Source organism: Diadema antillarum, unplaced genomic scaffold (assembly GCF_040938485.1).
Source record: "Diadema antillarum isolate AM-2024a unplaced genomic scaffold, OU_Dant_1.0 seq00000809_RagTag, whole genome shotgun sequence".
Lineage (NCBI taxonomy): Eukaryota > Metazoa > Echinodermata > Echinoidea > Diadematoida > Diadematidae > Diadema > Diadema antillarum.
The window spans coordinates 1,292,712-1,317,322 of record NW_027271689.1 but is presented as its reverse complement, the minus strand read 5'-3'; the positions used below and the strand labels follow the sequence as shown (position 1 = coordinate 1,317,322).

The 24,611-nt window shown below is 37.5% G+C and overlaps 1 protein-coding gene across 1 annotated transcript; it reads left to right on the top strand.

Annotated features, from left to right (window-relative positions):
* Positions 1-1,549: 1,549 nt before the first annotated feature.
* LOC139739644 (tetraspanin-15-like) lies at positions 1,550-24,139 on the top strand. The gene is made up of 7 exons (XM_071650253.1): positions 1,550-1,712; positions 9,971-10,156; positions 11,665-11,739; positions 12,464-12,559; positions 14,319-14,429; positions 17,282-17,455; positions 23,805-24,139. The coding sequence occupies exons 1-7, from the start codon at positions 1,635-1,637 to the stop codon at positions 23,904-23,906; spliced, it is 822 nt and encodes a 273-aa protein (XP_071506354.1). The 5' UTR covers positions 1,550-1,634; the 3' UTR covers positions 23,907-24,139.
* The last annotated feature ends 472 nt before the right edge of the window (positions 24,140-24,611 follow it).

The window sequence follows — 24,611 nt, the reverse complement described above, 5'->3', positions numbered from 1 at the left end:
ACAATAGGCCTAACTATCGTCGTTCTGTGGTGGGAAATTGCCAATCTTGCTTCTCTAAACAAACAAAAAAAAAAAAAAAGAGAAATCATTTCTATTCAGGTATTAGTTCTCGATCACAAGATTAACCATTAGCAATATCGGGGGGGGGGGGGTTTCAAGTTCTGCTTCACAAAATATCATGCTTGGAAAATATTAGTGGCACATACGAAATTATGACTTGTCGTCTTCATGTCAGCTGAGACTAGTATCTGGGTACAAGGAAAGAAAAAAAAAGTGTAATGCGACTTTGTTTTACAAGCTGAATTTATATCGATAGGTTTAATGAACAGAAAGATGCGATTAAGTATCATGGAAAAGAACTCAAAATTATTAGGCCTATTTCTTTTTATCTCAAATATAATTTTTACCCAGTTCTAATGCCAGTTTTCATTGGGATTATATTTATATAGGGTCTATGAATATCTTCAATCGTCATGACTAAAGTAGAGGCCTATTAGGAGTCCTATCATTTACCATGAGTGAATAAGACTAAACAGTCTTGAAATCATTTCAGTTAATTTGATAGGTTTTTATGATGCGTTTCATCACATAATATTACAGTAATAATTATCTACATGAAATCGGAAAACTTTGTTGAATTTTCTCATATCTATATTTTCATAACGCTGCCCTACTGTGACCTTACGAATTGTCATCTTATCCAGTAAAGACGGCACATGAAACTTTGAAAACTTGAAAAAAAAAGCAAGAAAAAAAGTTCTTTTGAACGGATTTTCCTATTTTCCACAAACTTCATTAATGTATTCACATGCTTTGCTATTGCTATTTTTACTGTATATATTATTCACTGCAAAAGCTGAATCCGCATGATCATGTAACTGGAGAGTTTAAGCCTAGTGTAGCAAATCTTCAAATTGACATGATTGAGCCCAGATAATCATGTCATTGAAATTGACGCATTTAACGTTGTCGGAGTAAATTGAACTTTTCACATCAGTAGGGCCCATAACAAAGTTATTAAAAGGCAAAATATTTACCTTGAATTTACATTCAAGGCCACACCTTGCTACTATGGTTGTGAAAGCACGACAATAGTGTGGTGTGGCAGGGCTAAGGAAGTCCCATGGGACCCATTTAAAAAACCCAGTGAGAGATGGAAAGGATCAAGTGAAGCAATGAAAGTATGACAAATGACAGAGGGCAAAATTTGATAATTTCTTTTCATAATTATGTTGGCGCTTTCACCCTTTTTGGCACCAAATTCTGCAAATTTTGCATATCATCCCATGTGCAATCCCCATGGTGATGTTATTTTAGTTTCGCTTTGTATTCCATGCAATGGCATGGGGAGGGGGGGGGGGGGGGGGGGGGGGGGGTGTTTGTTCGTACGTACCCGTACTAGAGTAGTCTCGTTGTGCGTGTGTGTAGCTATCTGTAGGGGCTACTGTTCAATGTAAAAGTACCAATAAGCAGGCGCACCGTACCGAGATCGAGAAGCGAAGGTGCCTGTTGTTGTTTACATACATGACCGAGTGCGAATGGGTGATAACTTGAGCACGTCCCGTACGTTTTCTGTGTGGAATCTGGTCCTGTCCTTGAGAAAGCAGTAAAGTCGACGACATTAGCGGTCCAATATGCCCCTGATCCGTAAACCCGACTGCGGCCACACATTTTTGAAGGCCCTGGTGTTCCTCTATAATGTGTTCTTCTGGGTAAGTTGGTTGTCATGGCTTTCATAAACGGGAGGATTTTGATCAATACGTCTATGTCGGTGCTTTACTATTTTCACGTTCGAAGGGAGCGAGCTTCTCCCGAATGGGTTTGCCAACAGCAAATGACCCGGGAGCTGCGGCGGAGATTTGTGTTGATGTCCGTGCGGTGGCGTCCATCTCGTTTTCACTCTCTCGCATGGCATTCAAGCCAAAATGAAAGTAGTGGTTAGTTCACATGACTCTGTATCGTACTTTGATCTCTCGAGGCAATGACATGTACAAACGTTTAATCTCATCCACCATCTAGCATCATTAGCATCTAAGACCTGAAGAGATCCTATCTGTTATTTTAACCTCTCATTCTATATTTGAGGAATAATTTTTCGCATTTCACTTTCAGGCTGGCGAGAGTGTTGTTTTATACTCACACTGAGATGAGGGACTCGGTTAGGACAGCTAGGTTTCCACATTCCACTTGATAGTATATGACATAATGTCAATGAATATTGCCTCGGCTAACATGTTCTAATGTAGCCTGAGAAAACACATTCATATGTTAATGTAATCTGCATCATGTAAATTTACATCGTATACATTGTGTATGAATATTAAATGATGAATGTCAATCATCATGGAAACCTGCCCTTAAACTATATAAAAAAAAAAGAATGTCTGGCGACTTTTTGTTGGTTTTGTGATGCAGGGTCACATTTGATTTTCTGAATAGCCTGACTGGACCATTGGAGGTATCCTAATAACGCTTAGCACGGTTTAATGCATTAATTTATGAAGCGCCTTGTGTCTATCAACATTTCCTGGCACATGCTCATACCGAAGTTGAATGGCAAATTCCTCATTTCTCCCATATATCTGCAATGCCCGAAGGACTGAAACATGATACGGGCCGACGAACACCCTTTAAACACCCGAAACATGTAGCGGGCGTGCATTATGTTTCGGGTGTTTAAAGGGTGTGTACAGTTCTGGTTGAGGTGAAGATTTAGCTTTTAACGTTAAATGTGAGATATTCAGAAACCACTCTATGAGATGTCAAAGAGCATGCAGTTCTAAGGGGTATCAAAAGTTTATTCGATGAAAATAGGTTTTGAAATGGCTGAGATATCCAAAAACAAGGTGAAACGAAGAGATTCTAATAAAGTTGGGGCATGTCGCCTTTTATTATTAGCACTTTTTTGGATATCTCAGCCATTTGAAAACCAATTTTCATCAAATAAACGTTGAATCCTTCTTAAAATTACATGCTCTTTTATATTTCATAAGAGGCTTTTTATCATCTTACTTAAGAATGTTCAAAACATGAATCCCTACCTCAACCAGTACTGTACAGTCCCTTTAAATGACAAAGTCAAGAGTAAATTCCCATTCTGTATCACACTTAAATTCTTTTAAATTCAGTTAAGACTGAGTTTTGTGGTGATATTGCCAGTTTATGCTGAGAAATACATGTTGTGGTTCTGTTATTTTCGAGATCCTATTCCTACCACAGAATACTTAGGGTTGACTTGAAGATGGGTAGCCACCAGGTAGAGTGAAGGACAAGCATGGAGGATCACCTTTCTGTGTTTTTGGTCCTGACCGTGCAGTGCTAGCATGCAGCCCACAGGTTGACATTTCTGAGTCCCCATGCTGTTGAAGTAAACTTGGGCAGGCATCTAGATGGGAAATGCCTGCCGCATAGTAAAATTACCTTTTCCTCACCTGGTTTGAAAGCTAGCTGTATCACAAGTAAGGGTACCGTACATTTTGAGTGCCAGCCCGATGCAACAAGTACATGTTGTGCAATTGTTTATACATACGTGTAGTATATCGAGTTACTGAAATTTCCAAAAAATGATATTATGTGCTGTCTCCCGATCCCATCAAGTTGAGATGCAGCCTTGTGCAGTGTTTTTTTTTTTTTTTTTTTTAATGTTTTAGGTGGAGTATGCCTTGAGCTTGTATTGATGTGGATTTGTCATAAAATTTTGGCCATATAATGTACAGTAAAGGGGATCTCTACGTAATAACAATTCTTGGTGATATGATTTGGATGAAATTTTGACATACAATTGTATTATACAGTGTAGACAATTTCACTGTATGGTGTAGTCTTGAATGATATTCAAGAATAAAAAAAAAAAACTAAATCTATAATGTGTTATCAACCAGCATTCACCATTAAATGATCAGGAGCTAACAGACTATTTAGATTGCCCGTCTTTGCTGTCTCTCCTGTCCTTTGTATGTACAGTGTACCTATCCCTATACCTCTGGTATATGTATGTTGCGTGTTGCTGCGACAATATCACTTTGTTGAAATGGGAAACGTATAAACTTCCATTTGGAATCCATATTTCATGGCTGATTTTCTTGAAAATCAACTTCTATTGTGTTTGTTGAATTTACTATATATCAGGGGCTAAGTCAACTTTAAGCATATTGAGTGGAATCAAATTTTAATCATCATTTTAATAGGTGCCAGTGCAATACAGCACAAGTCTACAAAGAAAGGTACACTTTTTTAGCAGTCAAAGCAAGTTCTGTTTGAGATGTGCTGTCTTTCAGTTTATCATGCTGATAAATTATGGACAGTCAATGAGCATGGTATTTTGTACAGTTTTATTAGTTTGCTGCTTTTCTTTTATTGTCTTTTTATTAATCTTCCTAGGACCAAGACCTCAGAATATCAGTTACAGTGAACACAAACAAGTTCTTATGGAGGCTAGAGGGTTAAGGCACATTCGCATGGCTGTTAACAAGGTCGGTAGTTCCTGATACTATTCTCAAGGACTATCCTTTTGTAAATACGTGTAGGTCATTCTTTCTGAAAGAAGGCAGTAAACAGTATGCATACTAAAGTGTAAAATGTCCTTCCCAACTGAGGTATTAACTCCACTGTCTGTTTAGAAGGTCAGCCATTGCCCTAGTGGATTGGAAAACTCCACATTGTATGACTATGAATAGATAGAGGATACAACTTTTGTGCATTCACCTTGCAGTGCCATCTTGGCACAAGTTGCAAATCAATGCTCTCAGCAGACTGAGTGCAGTGTGATTGTTACTAATAAGCTGCAATGACTGACTGTGAAGTCCTTTGTAAAGAGTAGGCCTTAGCCAGCTCTAGGATCTGTGACATTTATAACTTAAAGGGGAAGTCCAGTTCTGGTTGGCAACGGCACATCAGGATATTTTTTTTTTTTTTTTTTTTTGGGGGGGGGGGGGAGGGCAAGATGATGAGAAACCACTTATGAAATATGAAAGAGTAATTATTGAATGTTATTGGGAATTCAAAGTTTGTAAGTACCATACTGTAAGTGTAATATATTGATCAGGGAGGTGGCCACCTCCCTGATTATTAAGTGAAATAAACCCTGCCAGGAGAACATGAATTCTTTCTCCCCCCCCCCCCCCCCCCCCCGCCCCCACCAACCACCACACCCTGTGGATATTTACATTGATGACTCATTACAGATGATGCTTTGTACAAATATCCTTTGAAATGATGAAACAAGGAAAATGATTCGAACAGATAAAAGCTGAAGTGCATAAATTTTAGATTAAAGCACATAGAGAAACATACACCTGCTTATTATGCGCTTTATAATTGTATTATTATTATATTAGAGAATTTTTGCAGTAGTATGGAGATTGAAAGATCAACAAATTTTTTCTCCTTTTTTTTTTTTTGGAAGTTATTTTGATCTGCAGTTGTTGGCAGCTGTGCATTGAGGTTATAACTTCACTTCCCTGTTTCTGTTAAATGTTGTTTTCGGTTTCCAGTCTGGGCGAACACTCTTGGTACAATAGATAGGCCTCCATCTTGTAAACATTAAAGGGGTGGTATACATAGTTTCAGTTGAGATGAGGCTTGAAGTTTCCAGCATTTTTTCAATGATTTTTTTTTCTTTTTAATGATGCAGGAAACCTCTTCCTGGAAGAGGAATTCAAAGTTTATTTGATGAAAATTGGTTTTGAAATATCTGAGGTAAGATCCAAACAAAGCAATCCTAATATAAGGTGGGTCCCACCTTTTATTAGGATCACTTTGTTAAAATTACATATACTTCTAGGAGTTTGAGGTATCTCAGCTACTTCAAAACCAATTTTCATTAAAAATGAATTCCTGTTAGAATTGTGTGCTTTTCAACATTTCATGAAGTGGTTTCTAAGTATCCTGCAAGAAGATAAAAGCTAAATTCTCACCTCAACCAATTAGCCATCTACCAGTTGTAGTTCTAAGCAAAATATAAACTTATTCCATCAGCATTATTGTGAGTGCTAGTATTAAAATGCTCTATTACTAGTCGGTAAGACTGAACTATAAACACTGGGCTCATGTGTAGCCCATGCAAAGATAAGGTCAATTCGTAATCAGTGACTGTACATTTATAATTGCTATTTATTTCTCTCCCCTTCTTTTTCCCCCTCCTAAAGTGTAAAGAGTACATTCCTTGAGAGCCCCAGACCTGGGCAGGTTCCATGATTCATACTGCCAAAGTAGTGTGTCTACAGGCCGCGGTATTCAATGTAAGCACACTCTCCATCCTGTGCGGGACGAGGGAGCCGTGCCGTGTGAATCACGGACGTGCTTGTCTCTTGGCAACGATTTCACAATATCCTGTCCCTGTAGTGTGGGCACGAACTGGGAGGACATGACTAGAATCGTCGTAGTGTGATGCAGAAGCTGACTCATTTCTGGGCTGTGTAAACAGCATCATGTGGGAAATTCAATTCATCTAATTTGTTGAATTTGTTTGTTGTTTACCTAATTCCACTAACCTACAAACTGTACATTGTAATGCTCTATTTTTAGATATCATTATAAGTTGTTGTTTTTTTTTTCTGGAAGAATGACTGACAGGTGCCTGCAATGTACAAGTTTTTAATGAATCTTTACCCACTTCATATTTTTTCCAAATTTGTTGCGTTTAGTGTGATAGTTTGATTGCAAATTACAGAATTTTAGTATTTTTTAAATGTAACATTCACCATTTTTCTTCTATATCCTTCTATAAGTTTAAACCAAATTATATTCAAATCTTTGTTGATATCATGATCATGAAATATTACCATCAGTTAAGACAAAAACATTGAAAAAGAATAAGAATGGATTATGGTAAACTTAGTTATAGTAAACCACGGTGATACCTTGAGCATAGCCTCCATAAAAGTGGCCTGAAGATGTACTTTCAATGCAGTACTGATATCCATTGGGTAAAAACTCTCACTCCCACCATACTTTCATATCTCATTGTGTGCAGTGAATGTAGCCTAAAACCTATGATGTGCATTCCAATCATGGATGTGTACACAGTCTCCCTGCTACTTCAGGGAGTTCTTGTCAGTTTCCTTTGTGCTCTACAAAGTATCGGGCAGAGGTTGATTATGATGCGAAGTATTAAAGATGCATTGTGGTAAAGCAATTTCCTCTTTTTTTCCTGAGAGTTTTACTCCAGTGGACTTTGTGGTTTGCATTCCAGGAAAAACATTATGATTGTATGCCATATAAAAAAGTCCCCCCCCCAAAAAAAAAAAAAAAGAAAAAAAAGAAAAGGTGTACGTTTTATGATTAAATTTCCAAAGTAATTTCATCCTAAAAAATGAGTTTTGTTTTGTTTTTGTTTTGTTTTTGTTTTTGTTTTGTTTTTGTTTTTTTTTGTTTTTTTTTTGTTTTTTTTTGTTTTTTTTTTTGGGGGGGGGGGGGGGGTGTCACACCCTCTTGCCCCCTCCTCTTGTTGACAGAACTTTACACTACAGAGTGACACATGAATTCAAGACACATCCTCAGAGCTCAATCTGTAGAGTGCAATGTTAAGCATACCCCATGTTTGATTAACCTTGTTGCAATTGCAAAGAACAATTTGATAGACTTTAAGGTGTGTTTGGTTAGGAGGATTATTATAGGCTTACCGCAAATGGTGATATGTCAGTATTCAGTGCAATACAGGGAGATGGCCAAGTCTTTCTGCACCTCTATAAAATCAAACTTATGTGTACAGCATCATTGACCTCAAGCTGATGGACCATATTTACCCAGCCCAAGCACCAAGATGCATGTCAACCTGAAGCCACCATCGAGATTACTATTTTACATACGGCCCTTCAACTGCACTTGCCAATTTCTTCATCAGAACAGCAACAGATTGTAATGCATTGCCAAGCAGTGTTCTGAAAACAGATCTATGTATAATTCTGACACGTTTGAAGATGTTCTCCAGCGTTACTCTGCTATGATTTTAATAGCTGCACATTGCATCACAGGGCTGAGTGATACTAGATCCAGAGTTTTTCAGCATACCAGTACTTCATCAAAGTTCAGAAGTCTTCAGCTCTCACTGTATTTCAAGTATTATGTACCCTAGCAATGTCATAATGTTTCCTTTCAGGTCAGCAAAGTCTTTACCTTAATTCAGATATACTCCCAGCAATTTGATGGCATGATATGAAATACATTTTCTCACCAACTTTAAATAGCGCTGAACACTGAACTGTTTTCCCCACCCTGCACGCTTCGCAACAGTCACATATATATTGTTCATTGTATATTGGCAGGAAATATCATGGTGATCACAATTACCATGAGGCTATTAATTTGCTGATTCATTTTAGCAAGGGATTGAACACAAGAAGCAGGATCTGGTTTTGTACACACATGTACATTTTTGTACATATCTGTATTTACCATTGATACAATGTACATGCAGGTGCATGAATCACACGCACATACACTTGTATTTATATATTCATATAAAAATGAGGAAATAATAATGATTAAATGAAACAGCAATGAGTCATCAAAGAAATTATCTTATTAATGTCTTGTATGTCTTTGCATTGTATGGAAACATGTGAAGAAGATTATACTTCATACAGAATAATGCTTAAATGTTTGTAATTTGTTCTATTCTTGTCTGCATTTCTCTGTACTGTGTGTTGTCAACTAAATTTTTGTTCTTTTGCTGTCATTTATTATTCTTTCAAAAATGTCAGCATACATACATTATACTGCATTTCTTCAAATGAATGAAACTGAAGTGGATGGAGCATCTTACACTTGTACATGTACACATTGTAGGTACTTAGATCTACATGATAAATTTGTACGTATAAGTGTACATGATGTCTGGCAAGACAGAATGAGATGTGTTAAACGCTGGACCCATAAGTGCACAAGGAAACAGAAGACCCCTTTGTCCTCTGTGTGATTCACATTTGTATGTTAGGAGCTCATATCATGGCCTTTAAAATGCCTTTGATAGGTCATGGGATACATTGTGTGCCTTTAAACTGTTGCATTGTATCTCAAAGGGGACTGGAATACGTAGAAAGTCTCTGTCAGTATTAACTTTTATCATCTGTGCTACAGATACACAATGCACATGTGTAGAAAACTCTTGTTTTGCAAACTTTAGGGGATGGCTAGTAACTGATCAGTGGGAATCAGTGGGAATGCTGGGGAATGATTGTTCCAGTTCTTGTGGGATTCATTTAAGAGTACATATCTATTGTTGTGTGAAAATTATTTACTTCAGAACGGTCTCATATTCAAGTAATGTGCAATTTAACGCCCCGTCACTGTACAGGCGTTCTAATCTGGAAACACTAAACAACACATTACTTGAATATGAGACCATTTTGAAGCAAATAATTTTCACACAACAACATTTAATGTACTCTTAACCCGTTGAGGACGAGTCCCGAGTACTCGGGCAGGTGTCTATGGGAATTGCGTGTTGTAGCAAAATCAAACCATCCTCAACGGGTTAAATGAATCCCACAAGGATTGGAACAATCATCCCCCAGCATTCCCACTGATTCCCACTGAGCAGTTACTAGCCATCCCCTTTAAGCCAGTGGACTATCATGATTCACAAGCTCTCATTCCTTTTTGCTGCACTTTGCTTCTCTTTGTTATTTTCTATTCACTGTTCGAGAATTAGACATGAAAAGAAAATCATACTTTGATAACACTCTGTCAACATCTCATACTCAGATTGGGATGTGTGAGCATTCTGCATCAATGTTCAGCATAATCCATACACCTTTGCGCAAAGAGTATTCAAAGCAAAAGTGTCCAGAATGCCCAATGTACAACAAACCCTGTTCAAGCCAGCATTCCATTAGTAAATCACAACAAAATGCAGGCTCTGAAAGACTATCGAGAAAACTTTCCTTTCATTGTCTTGTTTGATACTTTAACAGTTTACATTGTCAATAAATTTTTGAAAATCAAAATGTGCATTTCACTCCATTTGCAGCTGTTTGGCACCACACTCTTGGGGGTGGGCATCTATGCAGAGATTGAGAAGAGAAACTACCAAGCTGTGGACAATGTCATACTCAGCCCATCGTCTGTTCTCATCTTCGTCGGTTGCTGTATGTTCATCTTGACTTTCATCGGGTGTGTCGGAGCCCTGAGGGAAAACATCACTCTCTTGAAGATTGTAAGTAGATTTATTTTTATTGTCCTTTTTTTTTACAGTTCTTTTCTGAAGTTTAAAAGTTTGTAGAAAGTGAAGTCCAGTGAGTCAGACTGAGAAACCACATTTCAAAGCTCATCTCTCAAAACCAAAACTTTATAGGTGAAAAATGATACAAATAAAAAAAAAAAACAATACATTGAAGTTGCGGCCTTCAATCTTTTCAGGTTGAAGTTGAAGGCATAGTAACTGATGATCTCTATGTGATAGACCATGGAGAAGTTGACAGAACCAGCACCCTAGATCATGAATATGAGATCACTGTTAAGTTCAGTGTACATACATAGCATTTCAATTAGCCATAGGATGATATTCCTGAATTACTCTTTATCATCAGTTTAATAATTTTTCCTGTAATTACGCAATAGTGATACAATATCTGCAATCTACATCATATAAACTATACACACGACTGTGCTGCAAGAGATCCTAATGTGCTTTATTTCTATAAGTATGTACAATGTATGTACAGTGTGTAATGATCATATATCGTTGCTGGGGCAACAAGACCTCATATCTACAAAATGTCAAATGTTCAGGAGAGCCAAAAAACATGACTGCCAAAGCACTACAGCGAATGGGACAGCCTTTCATTTGACATGCCATGGTGGCTTTATTTTTGGAGTAAGGCAGTTGGGATTTGGACAGGACATCGCTTAACCCATTATTTGACCATTAATCCAAAAAAGTCATTTTCATCAAAATGTCAGATACAAGGTCTTGTCACCCCAGCAACGATATGGTATGCTTGAGTTCTTCTTTGCCCAATTATTAGATGGTAGAACACTCGTTCAGGCGTACATGTATCAGGCATCACCAAGGGATAACTTATTTTCACTTTTTGCATGTTTTTAGTCAGATTTTCTGTCAAATTGTGTCTTTACCCAAGTAAGAATGTTTAACAGCCATTTCAAACCTATATTTAGACATCTGTCATATCAGTATCAGCAGTACTGTATAATAGCTACATTGTATGTCATAAATGTAATGAATTTATTAGAAATACATGTACACACCAATTTTTTTTTTTCAATGACGTTGATATACTGTATACGCCATACAAATGTAATTACGTTTTAGCGAGTCTAAATTATTGCAAATCGGAACTTCCCGACAATTTTGGGAATTCACAATTGTGGAGTACATTACTGAACATAGAAATGTATGCGCACATGTCACATTCATGTTGGGATAAGTTAATATGTTTGCATGTTTTACAATTTGCGAATAGCACTTAACTCGCGAAATTCATAAAAATAAGAAGATCGCAAAATATTCGGCATATACAGTAGTCATTTTCAGGTATGACGATGGCAGATTTAAACTGCATTGTATGGCCCTGCTGTCACTTTTTGAGATAGAAAGCACATCGTTTCATTTGTTTTGTGATAGTAAGAGCAGCCTCTGATCACCTGCCAAGTGAATGTTTTAATTCAAGTGTATGTTGTGATATTGGTGTGACCTTTTCCTAGTTTGGCTGGACCATCACGATCGTCTTCATGCTGCAGCTGATAGCTGCCATCATGGCTATCGTCTTCAAGACAAAGGTACGGCAGTTGTCTCAAAGCTTGGATTCTTCCCCAGTTGATGATAGATTTAGGAGAAGAGGCACAAACAAGAAAGAAAAGGGCGATGCCTCCTCTTTTTCTACTTTCTCTTACAAATTGCTACCGATTCAAAAGGTATATACGTAGTTGTGGAATAATGGTCATCATTTGCAATGTGATGTAGCATGGAACTGCAGATTCTGAAATGTATTAGCAGTTTTGTTGCTGCCAGCAGTAATTGCAATTTTTGATTTGTGAATTCATTGATATCGGGAGAATGCTCATACCAAATTACCAGTTTTTATGAATTGTGCAGACAATGCCTTAAAAGCATGAGATTAGACATGATTAGCCCACTATCACATTGGGGGGGGGGGGGGGGGTTCAATATAGAGTCTGAGATCATACACAACAAACCATGGATAAAGTCTTTACCACAAAAACTGTATTTTCATGATTGTATTATTCCTGTTTATAGCATAGATTCCAATTTGCAAGAGTTCATATCTATAATGGAGAATTATCTACTATCATGAAAGCGTTGAATATCAGGTTGAATCATTTTAACCAACACTAAATCTTGTTTAATGCATTCCTTTTACTTCATCATAACAGTACTTGTAAATGAAAATCAATCAATGTTGATTTATTACAGTAGGCAACATTCATGTATAACATGTGAGCATTTTCATTTTTTTTAATTCTTTGTATAATTTCCTTGCAGGCAAAAGCTCTTGTGAGCAACAGTTTCAAGGGTGCCCTTGACAACTACTACGATGACCCTGACATACACTTTGCCATCGACACTATCCAGTTGAAGGTAAGCAGATACTAGAAGGCTGATAGAATGTCGGATTCATCATCAAAATGCAGCTAAATGAAAGATTTGTGAAAATATTACTTCATACATGTATCAACCAACCTTTTTTTTTGAAAAATTGCTGGGCTGCACTGTCAACTCAAATCAAACTTAACTCATTCCTTCCGCAATTCTCTGAGTGCCCTGAATGCCCCCCGACCAGACTTTTTTTTTGCCTGTCGATAAGAGAACAGACAGGTTTGTAATCCACCTTTGCGAAAGCAGTCAAGGGGTATATGTACCCCCTTCCCATGGTCAACTATATGTGCCATCGAACAATGAAAAAATTGATCGAATGCGAGGTATGAATAGAGCGTGTGCTGATGGGCTCACAGACTCTTGTGTTCTACACAAAACCAGGCACTTGAATGAGATGACTGGGGTCAGCGAGCATGGAAATCCACTCGAGCTCTGCATTGATCATTATGTACATGTTCATTCGAGTTTTGTAGCAGAACAAGCACAAACTAAATCAGAAAAAAAGGTATTATCAATAATGTTGTGATAAACACATTTTTCCAACAGAAAGATAACATATGGTGATAGATTAAACTCTTTATTGTTTTATCAAACCCGTTTTTCTGGGCATTACAACACAAAGAAACATTAATTTAGGCCACGAAAGAAGTCACTCTTGCCTTCATCTTGGGAACCTGGTATACAGGGTTCCCGTATATCAGTTGCTCCCACAAGAATCTGGTAAACCAGGTTCCTGTAAGGAGTGGGTTAAGTCTAGTCTCTCACCAGTTGAACATTATGTAAGGAATGAAGAAGAGGATAAGCTGTTGGCACTTTGACACAGGCACTATAAAAGATGTTTAAAAAAAAATCTTGTGATTTGTATTATTTGCCAAAAATTCGCCCAGTTAGCCAAAATGTCGAGTTGGCTCAGTCAGATACAAGTCTGCTTTCCAATTAGGAGACGCAGGTTTTGGCGCATGATGTCTCCAGCTGAGTAATGTTGTTTATTATCATGCTGTCTGTTCTGGTACAGTGCACTGCCGTTATAACGAAATGCTCGAGACCTGCAGTTTTCTTTCGTTATAACCGAACTAATACAATATATATATAACGAAAACAAGGAAACCACGCATATATATCATATTCTGTTTGCTCTGGACGTTGGAAAGCTATGTGAAATGGGATGGGATTACCTGGTATTGTATTACAAAACGGAAGTTCCCCTCAAAAAATGTACGTGACACAAGAAGCGAACACACAGTGATGTGAAGCATTCGCCCGTGTAGAGACGCTATAAATGCTTTTACCGCTACGTTTTTTCGAAAGCAATTCGCATTTCGTTATAACGGAGCACATTTCTTTTGTTTCTCTTTGTCAGTGGCACTCGTAAAAGACTTCGTTATAACGAAAATTTTGCTATAACCGTGTTCGTTATAAGCGAATTTTGTACCATAGACTTTAATGGTGTTAAGTTTTGGACCAGAAGTTTTACTTCGTTGTAACGAAATTTCGTTATAACCGTGTTCGTTGTAATAGGAGTGCACTGTATATGGATAAGTGAGAACTGACCCTTTGAGGTTCAAACAGGTGATAAGCAGTAGTCAGCAAACAGTTCTGACAATTTCTTTGTGCTATACAAAATTAACGAAGGAACCAATTTGTTGCTTGTATGACATTATTTTTGTCCGGTATACTATGTTGTTTTCTCTCCTGTTCTGTTCATTTCACTGAAGTTTACTTTGTATTCTAATGAATACAGCTTGAATGCTGTGGAGGTTTTGATTACAAGGACTGGGAGCAGAACCTCTACTTTGCCTGCAACGACAAGGGGAGCTGTGGTGTGCCCTACTCCTGCTGTATATCAAGCAAGGTAACGGCACAGAAGAAGCTGCCTTTTCACCTGGTTTCAAGACACCCTGCGTTCACTCTAGACCACGCATTGCAGAGACAGTCATGAAAGAATGATGTGATCTTTTTTTTTGACGACTCACCATCCACGATGGTACAGATGTATCGTGACAGTCCCCGAGCTGCGGGGGCAATCGGGGCTTGGGGCAAGCCCTACCTCTTGACACCAGATGTCGCACATGTGTGCATTTGGTGAATACAGTTGGGCATTACTGATTACGTCCCAAGGTCACTCTCCCCTCCAAATTTTGTCCCCAGACCCAACTTGACTCACAGGGACAGGGTATAAGTCGTGGTGAGAGTCCACACTATGGTTTTGGAGGGGAAGGTCCTGCAATATTGAGCCTAATGTGAACGCAGGGTTTACTGCAGTTGTCCTGCCAAGTTTTCATGCTTTTGCAGGAGTTGCTATTTTTTACTAGAATTTCGGTGATATGTCATTGATTGTTCAGATTGTAATGCAGCACACTGCAGGAAAAAACTAAGTTGCTGCTGATAGCGATTGTGAGATTGATTTATACTGACTGACTCATCCTTCTTGGGACAAATTTGAATTTCTGTGATTGGCAGAAGAAGGGAAATCAATTGTCTGGAAAAAATCTGGCTGAAATAAAGCATTAATTTTGATAAATTATTGTGTCTTGTACTTAATCCTTTTTTGTTTGCAATTCTCTGAGAACCTTCAATGCCCCCAAACTACAATCTTTTTGCCCATTATAATTAACAGGTTGAATGGACAGGTTGGTAATCCACCTGTGAGAAAACAGTGCATGTATTCCCTTTCCATAGTGAACTGCACATGCCATTAAACATTGCAAGATATTGATCAGATGTGAGATATTATACAAATGATGCACAGGATAGAGTGCGTTAGTGTAGGCGTAGTGCACTCGAGGGTATTTACAATTGTGAAACATGCACGAGGCGAAGCCGAGTGCATGTTGCACTACATTGTAAATACCCGAGAGTGAGCTACGCCTACACTAACGCCACGAAATAATCCTGTGCATCATTTGTTTTATAAAATGGGTCGAAAATTCGAAAACTAACATCATTTTTCAGCGTTTTTCACGTACCTTTGTGGGTCAAGACGTCCGAAGATGTTCGTCCCAAACTTTTACGCACGTCGCACTCGCGGAAGTCCCGCACATACAGTATAAGTATAATGGGGGGTTGGGTTTCCGGACACCCGCATGAAAACTTACTTATTTTACATAGAATATGCACCCTTTACCTTAAAGACTTGATATAGACTCCTCATATAGGCCTACTAGACAACATACTCTGAAAACGGCGTGAGAATTAACCTGCTAAATCGTTGGATTTGCTCTTCAAAGTGACTCCATGTACGCGTCCGGTCCCATAACGCTTGGTCTACTGTACTGTACAAAGTGTACGTATAGTATACAGTATACGTACGTACGCCACATATGTTATGCACAAGGGAAGACAGGCCGGCCGGCCGGCAGCCCGAACTAGAAGTTGTTTACAGGATTGACAGCGCGTACGCGTATGCATGCAATTCATCAAAGGAGCCGCCGCGCGCACAGACGATCGGCAATCTACCATAGGATTACAGGCAGTGCAGTTGTACTGAAGTAAAGAAAGGAGGTGTGTCTCATTTCAGTGCTTCCTATTGGCTACATTCTTGAACCCATTTTATAAGAATAGATCATGCACTGAGATTACAAAATCTTTTGTTATACACGATAATTGCACCCAAATATAATGGGGTCAGTGATGTCAAGATCTTGTTAGCTCAGCCTTGATTCCTGCATACACCTTCATATGAGTTTTGCAGCAAAGCAAGCACACTACTACATCAGGCATGGAAAAAGGTAAACTATACAAAATACCTGCAAATTCTAAGACAGAAAATGAACAGATATTGATGGCAAAAACTCTATATCTTTTGATAAAGGTTCTTTTCCTACTCAGCATAATACAATAAACATGAATTGAGGCTACAGTGTAACACTACACACCCTCTTGTGTACAGTTTGGGGACAGTATACCTGGTGCTTGTCTATGAGTTGACAATACTGGAACCTGGTATGCATGGTTCTGGAAAGGAATGGGTTGTTAGTCACATGATGTGTATGTTTCACATTTTTTATTTGCTTTAATACCCGCATGAAGATAGGTTTCAGGGAACTATGGCAACATGATATCGCACAGTCTCTCTACCGCTTATCATATCTCAAACAGTGCTTTAAATCACTACATGACTCATATATTTCCTTGCTTATGTTGTGATACTGGATGGCGTTGAATTGGCTGCAAGGTGATTTATTGATCCTGAGCAATATTTTAATCAGACTCCATAATGTCTGGCCTTCAAATCGTATCACCATCATTCACTGAGTAAAAAATTTATCCCACTTCCAGAATCTCATTCAGTGTGTCATCCTTTAGTTACATGTATCAGTGCATATTATGACCATCAGAAGTTTACAAACAGAATCAATATACATGAGGTACATGGTAGCTTCATTTTAAATCCATATTAGGAATCTGAACAGTTTGCTCATATCAAACAGTATGGGCTTTGTGGCAAACTCTTACCCTGTAGTTTCAGCAGGTGAGAAGTGGCTGTGTCCTGTCAAGTACTTCTGTGCATTTGTTTGAAGATGAGGCAAAGTATACTATAAAAGCTGAATGCTATAGCTATTGCAGTGATCTATAGGGACAAGATTTTTTATTCTGATATGTGATGCAAACTAGCTATGGAAGCAGATAAATACTTTTGTCAGTTAGTTAGTTATGTTGATTGATGCAAACAATAATTGAATTACATGTTCATTTCTCTGTCAGACTGATATGGTCGTGAACACACAGTGCGGAGCAGGCATCCGGGAGGGTAACCCTGGACCGTTTGCGCTTGATGAGAAGATCTTTGTCCGGGGCTGTACGGATGCCTTGCTGGTCTGGTTCCAAGACCATCTCGACATTTTCATTGGGCTTACTTTGGGCCTGTGTCTACCGCAGGTGGGTCCCTCTGTGACAAAAAGCATGGATTTTTATCCAATCCCTGCTTATTACTAGAAATACGCAAAGAATATATTGCTGTTGTGTTGACAGAACCTTGTATATCAAATGTTTAATGTTCAGGAGAGAGAAAAGCACAAAGCAGCTAAAGCACTATGACAAATGGGGTCTGTAAGACAGCTAGGATTTAGACAGGGCATCATTTATTTATTCAGTTGAATTGCATTCATTTCCACATAATCATGAAAAAACACAAAGGATGCATAAAATTGTGATGTGATTGCATAATTTCACGAATTGGAAATGCAAAGTGTGAAGAACAATTCATAGTGCATGCATGTACACCAAAAATATGGATTGACAAACACATTATATTGAAGTACAAGAAAGTAATAGCATGATCCTTACGACAATTAGTCAAGAAAAGCAATTTTTACCAAGATTTGAGATACAAACTTTTGTCATCCCATTGACATTATGCAATGTCCTCAAGTGAATGACTGCAAATTATGTAATACACATGAAATTAATGTGTTAAAGCGCTGTTTTAAGAGATGATGAACATGCACTGTATATCCTGCGTATGAAAGAGTGATATGTTATTTTGCAGTTAATGTTTATCTCTGATATGTAATAATAGTCCAATCTTTTGGAAAATGATCTGGAACTTTGAAAGGGATGGCTAATAACTGATCAGTGGGAATCAGTGGGAATGCTGGGGAATGATTGTTCCAATTTTTTGTGGGATTCATTTAAGAGTACATTATTTATCTATTGTTGTGTGAGAATTGTTTGCTTCAGAATGGTCTCATATTCAAGTAATGTGCAGTTTTATGTTTCCAGGTTAGCATGCCTGTACAGTGACGGGGCCTTAAACTGCACATTACTTGAATATGATACCATTCTGAAGCAAATAGTTTTCACACAATAGATATATAATGTACTCTTAAATGAATCCCACAAGAATTTGAACAATCATACCCAGCATTCCCACTGATCAGTTACTAGCCATCCCCTTTAAAGCAATTAAAACTTGCGTCTTGATGTTTGAGTGGACAGAGTGAGATCCAAGATTAGTATGGGAAGACTCAAAGGAATCTGCAAAAACCAACATGACTTCGTATTAAAGAGGATACAATAATGTATCTACTGCAAGGCTTAATGCACATTCTTACATGTACTTTGACTTGAACATATCCTGATGCACTAATTACATATGTTTTATGTGAATATTCCATGTTAATATTCATGAAAAGGTGATTGTGCCCTATGCAAATACTTATCCACACTGAACTTGGTCTAATACCTGTTTCAACAGCGGTTTCGACATATTTAGCCCTGATGTAGAGATGCCCGATTACAATCAGTTTTCCATTTGCCAAATGGAGGAAAATATATTAGAGAGGAAATACGCGTTGTATAACTTTTGTTCACGGCAGTTTTTCAAACCCTATGTTCCATTGGGTCTCAAGGAAACAATTAACCCTTTCATTCTTATGAGCTTCAACGGGCACTCCAAACATATTTGGCAGATATTTTTCTCAGGGGCAAAGACTGCAGATTGGTACAAATGGTACATTTGTGACCCTGCTTCACAAAACACACAAAAAGTTGCCTGACATGGATTTTTAGTTCAGGGCAGATTCTGAAAGAGCAGACTCTATGCTTTAAAATGATGTATAACTCAATTCAAATGGATTCTCCTAAGCTATATGAATATTGGAAAGAAAGTGCACACTCTAGAAAAGTTTGAACTGAGAAGAGAGGCTGTGAAGTACATGGTCTATTCAAGTGCCTAATCTTTAGTAAGCAGTGCTACCCTTGCAATGAATGGAACAAAAATCTTGATGTAAGCCACTGTAGCAACAACAGTGAGGAGATTATCAGATTAAGCTGAAATTGAGCATGCTGTATTACCACATTCTGTTCATAATAAATGTCAACTTTCAAAGCAGTAGCATCATCCTTTCAAAAGTTATTAGAGTTGAAAGTGAAGAGTGTGCAAAGGATTTTCAAGAAATTAAAAGGGGTCTCTAAGAAAAACCTGATCACACTACTTTACCCCCCCCCCAAAAAAAAGGGGGTTGTAGAAAAACTGCTGAAAACCCACTTTCCCATTCAATTTATGATCCCAAACTTAGGGATAATGTAGAAGAAGAATAGTTCTTTCAGAAAATATGACAAACTAAAAATTGACTTGGTTGACCTGTTTCACCTTTCTTGAGTCTCACATAAAATTAAGGGGTGCAACTTTTTGTTTGTTTTGTGATACACGGTCACATTTGGCCCCCTATAAAAAGGCCTTGAACCAAGGCTAATGTGTACCAAAAAGACTGTAATTTTTTAACCATCTCTCCATCCACTTGAACAGGTAGATTTTATTGCGTGTACAGATCCCTGTTGAGGCAAAGCTGCATAGTTTGTACATGTAGTTCTTTGTAAGACCCCTCAAGTTGTAGCTTCAATTTAGTTAGTGACACATCAGGGGACACTGCAGGTATGTTGCATTAATGTCATATTCAATTTATTGCAGGGGGGGGGGGGCAAAAAGAATGAAAGAAGAAAAAAAAAAAACTTGGGGGCTCTTGCAACCATAATGTAATTGTAAAAAGAATAAAAGATATCAGACATTAAGATATCAGATGTTCATCATATTTGATGATGCATGCACATCATTTATGGTGATTCATCATCTTTTAGACTTCAAAGCGGCATTCTCACCTCCCCCACCCCCCCCCCCCCCCCCCCCCCCCATGAAGGAATCCATGATAACCTTGCTCTGTAAGGGTAATAAAGTTATTTAGGCATACCTCCATCCTATACTATTATGTTGAGACATGGCGTGAATGAAGCCAACCAAAGAGTTTGGCATAAAGGTGTCAATTCAGTGAATGTCTGACCAGTGTTTTCTTTCCTCTTCTTCAGCTCTTTGGTTGCCTCTTGGCATTTTTCTTTATCATCAACATACAGGATTTGCAAAAGAAGTATGAATCCTTTTTTTTTTTCTTGTTTTTATTCTTCTTTCATTTGCTTTACAATTTTGTTTCTTGCCATAACACTAATGCTGAGTGTAACTCTGCTCTCTCATTTCACTTATTCAATATCTGGGAGGGACTCAACTGAATGATTATCTTGGTTTTTCATTGCACCTCTTGGACATAATACTCATTTGGAGTTTTTTGTTGTTGTTATTAATGGTGGTGGTTTAAGGTCGAGGTCATTCAGTTGTGCTGAATACTTGCAGTATTACAATCAGTGACACTACAGAAATGTTACCGCAAGGAGTGTAGATTTCAGATGTTGCCTTACAATTTTTTACATCTATGACTAGGTATACGTGTATATTCTGTTGATTTGCCCACTCTGAGCTCCATATAGATGTCATGCCATATATAATATTCGTGCATGCGCCTAAGAAATGTCATCTACTATACCATATTTATTGGCATCTTAACCCAATGTTTATGGGACCTTGGGTGTGTCATATTTTGGTTCGCAGGGGAATAACAATATCTAGAAGACAAGGGGTTAGACATGCCTCCCTGCTGTGTGCAGCCTGGACTTAGGAAACCCCATAACGTGATTTAATCAGATTACAATGTAGGTGTCGCTCCCTCTGAAGTGGAACTGTAATGGAAGGCACAATCCTTACTTACGTGAGGCAGACAACCTTGTCCTCAGAGCATTAAAGAAAGAAAAAGAAAGAAATAGAAGAAAAAAAAACAGAAAAAAAATCTGCCTTATTTAGTTAAGTCCTTGAGTGAACAAACTTTACAGCATCTCTGTATACTGGCCCACACATGCAGACTACCAGTGAACAATGAACAGTACGTAAATACTGTGTTTAGAGATCAGAACAAGATGATGTTTGGTGGTGCCATTTTCTTGGTGCCTGTATGCCTTCCATAATGTTCTGGTTGATCCTTGGAGGCCATCATGCCCCTGGACCAAAGGAAGATGGAATGAAGTTTTGAGTTTATAGACTTTTATATGCATTTGTGGTATTTCTATTTTTTTTTAAGGGAATGTGAGAAACATGCATACTGCAGAAATTGGACGATTAAGAATTTTGTCATTCCTGTTGCCATGGGACATTCTAGGATTTAAGACAAGCTTGAGTAGAATTGCATCAATTTTGATTTTGTTTTTTATTGTTTTTACTGAGAAGGGAGGAAAAGAGATGACACTGGCTCGGTGCCAGCAATTTACAACAATGAAAACATTAGTAAATTGTGTTATGGTTATATATATATATATATATATATATATATATATATATATACATATATGTATATATATATATATATACTCCTAGATGGGTCATTTGGAAGACATTTCCATTTGTTTTATATGCAAATTTTAAAATACATGTTCAATGGCAATTTACGCAATGGAGACACGAAAATTGTCTCCTTAATGACCAGTTGTCTCCCTAATGAAGACACTTCCCCCCAATATGTCTCCCTAAGGTGCCAACTAGGGATATATATATATATATATATATATATGTATATATATATATATATATATATATATATATATACTCCTAGATGGGTCATTTGGAAGACATTTCCATTTGTTTTATATGCAAATTTTAAAATACATGTTCAATGGCAATTTACGCAATGGAGACACGAAAATTGTCTCCTTAATGACCAGTTGTCTCCCTAATGAAGACACTTCCCCCCAATATGTCTCCCTAAGGTGCCAACTAGGGATATATATATACTTCTAGAAAACTACTCTGTCATCTCATCTAAAGGAATAATGTTCACCTATTTATTAAAAGGTAATATAACTCTCATGGTTTCATTGCTGTATGGATTATAAATTACTGGATTTCACTATGATATATAAACTAGTCATCATGTGCATATATTCAAATATGCTTAACCCTCAATACTAGCAGGTTTCATTTCAAATATCATATTTGTTAATTGACATCAAACAAATGATTAACAACCTAATACATCAATATATTTTACGAACTCACACCATTGCAGTTAATTTAACATTAACAAGCTATAGAAACAAGTTGATAGTGAAAGGCATATACTGACTTGGTGTTTGCTTAACAGATTATATAATTCATGCAGAGAAAATATTTTAGTTGATTGCACAAGCTGAATCATTCCATTTGTGATTATTCATGCAGTGGTAATCTTTATTAAACTTACAGAACTTTGGTTGATTCTTTGAAAGAATCTTTCTATACTGGCAGTTTGTGGTGCAATGGTATTTTCTACATTTATTTCAATGTCTGTAGTGACAGATTTTCTAGTTGTCTGATTATATGATCTTTGATTTCTTGTTGAATATGTGTGAGGTTTATTCTTTATTTTGCTTTGCCAACATAGCACAATTGGACACACTGGCACTATTGTTTCTAATGCCACTCTGTTGTGATTCAGACGAGGATTTATCATTTAAAATATAAATTGTTGCTTTCTTCGTTTTAGGATCAAAGTCAGGAATATATGATATTCAGTTTTCAAAATCATGTACATTTTATCATAAGAGCATTGGAATATTCCAGTCCAAAAGAACAGTGTCTTGGCTATGGATGAAACGTTTATTATTAATTTGATCAGTTTCCACAGTATCATGGAAGCACCAAGAAATCCTTCCACAAGGTTTTAAGCTATCATCAGAATCCTATTTAAAAACTAGAAATGCATGAAATTGTGATTCAAAATAGTAAAAGAGAAAAATAATCAATCCCCAAACCAATTTGTTCATGTGTCATTTCATGTTTGCATACTTCCTTGGACAGGTTATTTGCAGAAACCCAAATACTTTTTTAAGCGTCTCTAATTTGAGCAAACTGAAGGCCAATCCCAAGTAAAAGAATTTCACAAGAGATCTTATGGACAATTAGTACATCAAATAATCAGCTGTACAAACTTGTTCAAGATTTACACATGACAACAGCATTCAATGGAGTGCCAAAGCGATGATGTCACAGTCTTTTGTTTTGACGTGGGGTGGAACCAGGTGCAGGCATGGTTAGCAACAATAGTGTTCACATATTTCGACCAGGTGAGGCTATTTAGAACCAGTTTCCATGGTGATGAATGACTGTGGCAGCACACTTTGGCACTCTGTAGGAACAGGTGAAGTAAATAGGGTATTTCTTTGTCCGTGTTGAAAAATTCAGAAATACAAGCACATTAGCTGGCTTGCCTAACTGAATAAAGGAAAGGAAATCAATAGAATTGAGTACAACAGTTGCCTATTCTACCATTTAGTCCGAATTGTAGGATTATTTGAAGGCATTCCCTTTATGATTACTGTGGAATCATTGTCATATTTATTATACAATTTGTGGGTTGTTGATTTTCTTTGTCAGTTACTCGGATGTCTCCTGACGTGGCTCTTCATCTCTAAGATCAGGGAGGCCCAGGACCAGTATGATTACCACCAGGCACCGACATCCTCGGACAAGAAGTAGGTCAGAATTGGGGTCGGCATCCTCATCCTAACCGCTGGCATGAAGAGCATACGATGCCTGAGTGTCATAGAATTTTAGTTAGGGGTAAAAAGCAGAGACCTATAAAACCATATGCATGATGTCTTCCATGATGTGATTGTACATCACATTATACACCAAAACCCTTCTGGGCTGATCTTCTAGTGGGCTCTGAAATATTTTTTTTTAGTCGACGAGGCTGATTATTATTTATTTTTTTTTTTTTTGGGGGGGGGGGGTAGTTTTGGTTATTATGTATTTAAAAGAGTATCCCTTTTTCTATCATGTGTATCTGAAGTTTGTAGGCTTTGAGTATATGGAGATTTCCTCAGATATTTTTGTGGACATTTGCTCATTAATCAATTCACCAATTTATTTTTTCCTGTAAAGTTGGTTTTCCTCTTCTCCTCCTGCAATAATGCTTGTGAAATGATCATAAAAATCCTAGAGATATTTCAATAGCAAGACTGCAGTGGCAATATCACTTTCAGATAATCATGAATACAATGTGTATGCAAATGAACATCTTTTAGTATGCATAGGAAGGTCTTTTGTAGCAGTCATCATTCGTTGCATACTCATTAAAGTGTGATGAAGCATGCTTCCATAAAGCCTTAATGTCCATTTCCTCAAAAGTATAGATTTAATGATTCCTACAAATTGGTCCTTCTTTCACCTATTTACATG

Excerpts from the sequence above, each read along its gene's own strand:
- LOC139739644 (XM_071650253.1), top strand. The coding sequence starts at position 1,635 with ATGCCCCTGATCCGTAAACCCGACTGCGGCCACACATTTTTGAAGGCC. Across the intron at positions 10,157-11,664 it reads ACATCACTCTCTTGAAGATT|TTTGGCTGGACCATCACGAT; the intron begins GTAAGTAGATTT and ends ACCTTTTCCTAG. Across the intron at positions 17,456-23,804 it reads TGGGCCTGTGTCTACCGCAG|TTACTCGGATGTCTCCTGAC; the intron begins GTGGGTCCCTCT and ends TTTCTTTGTCAG.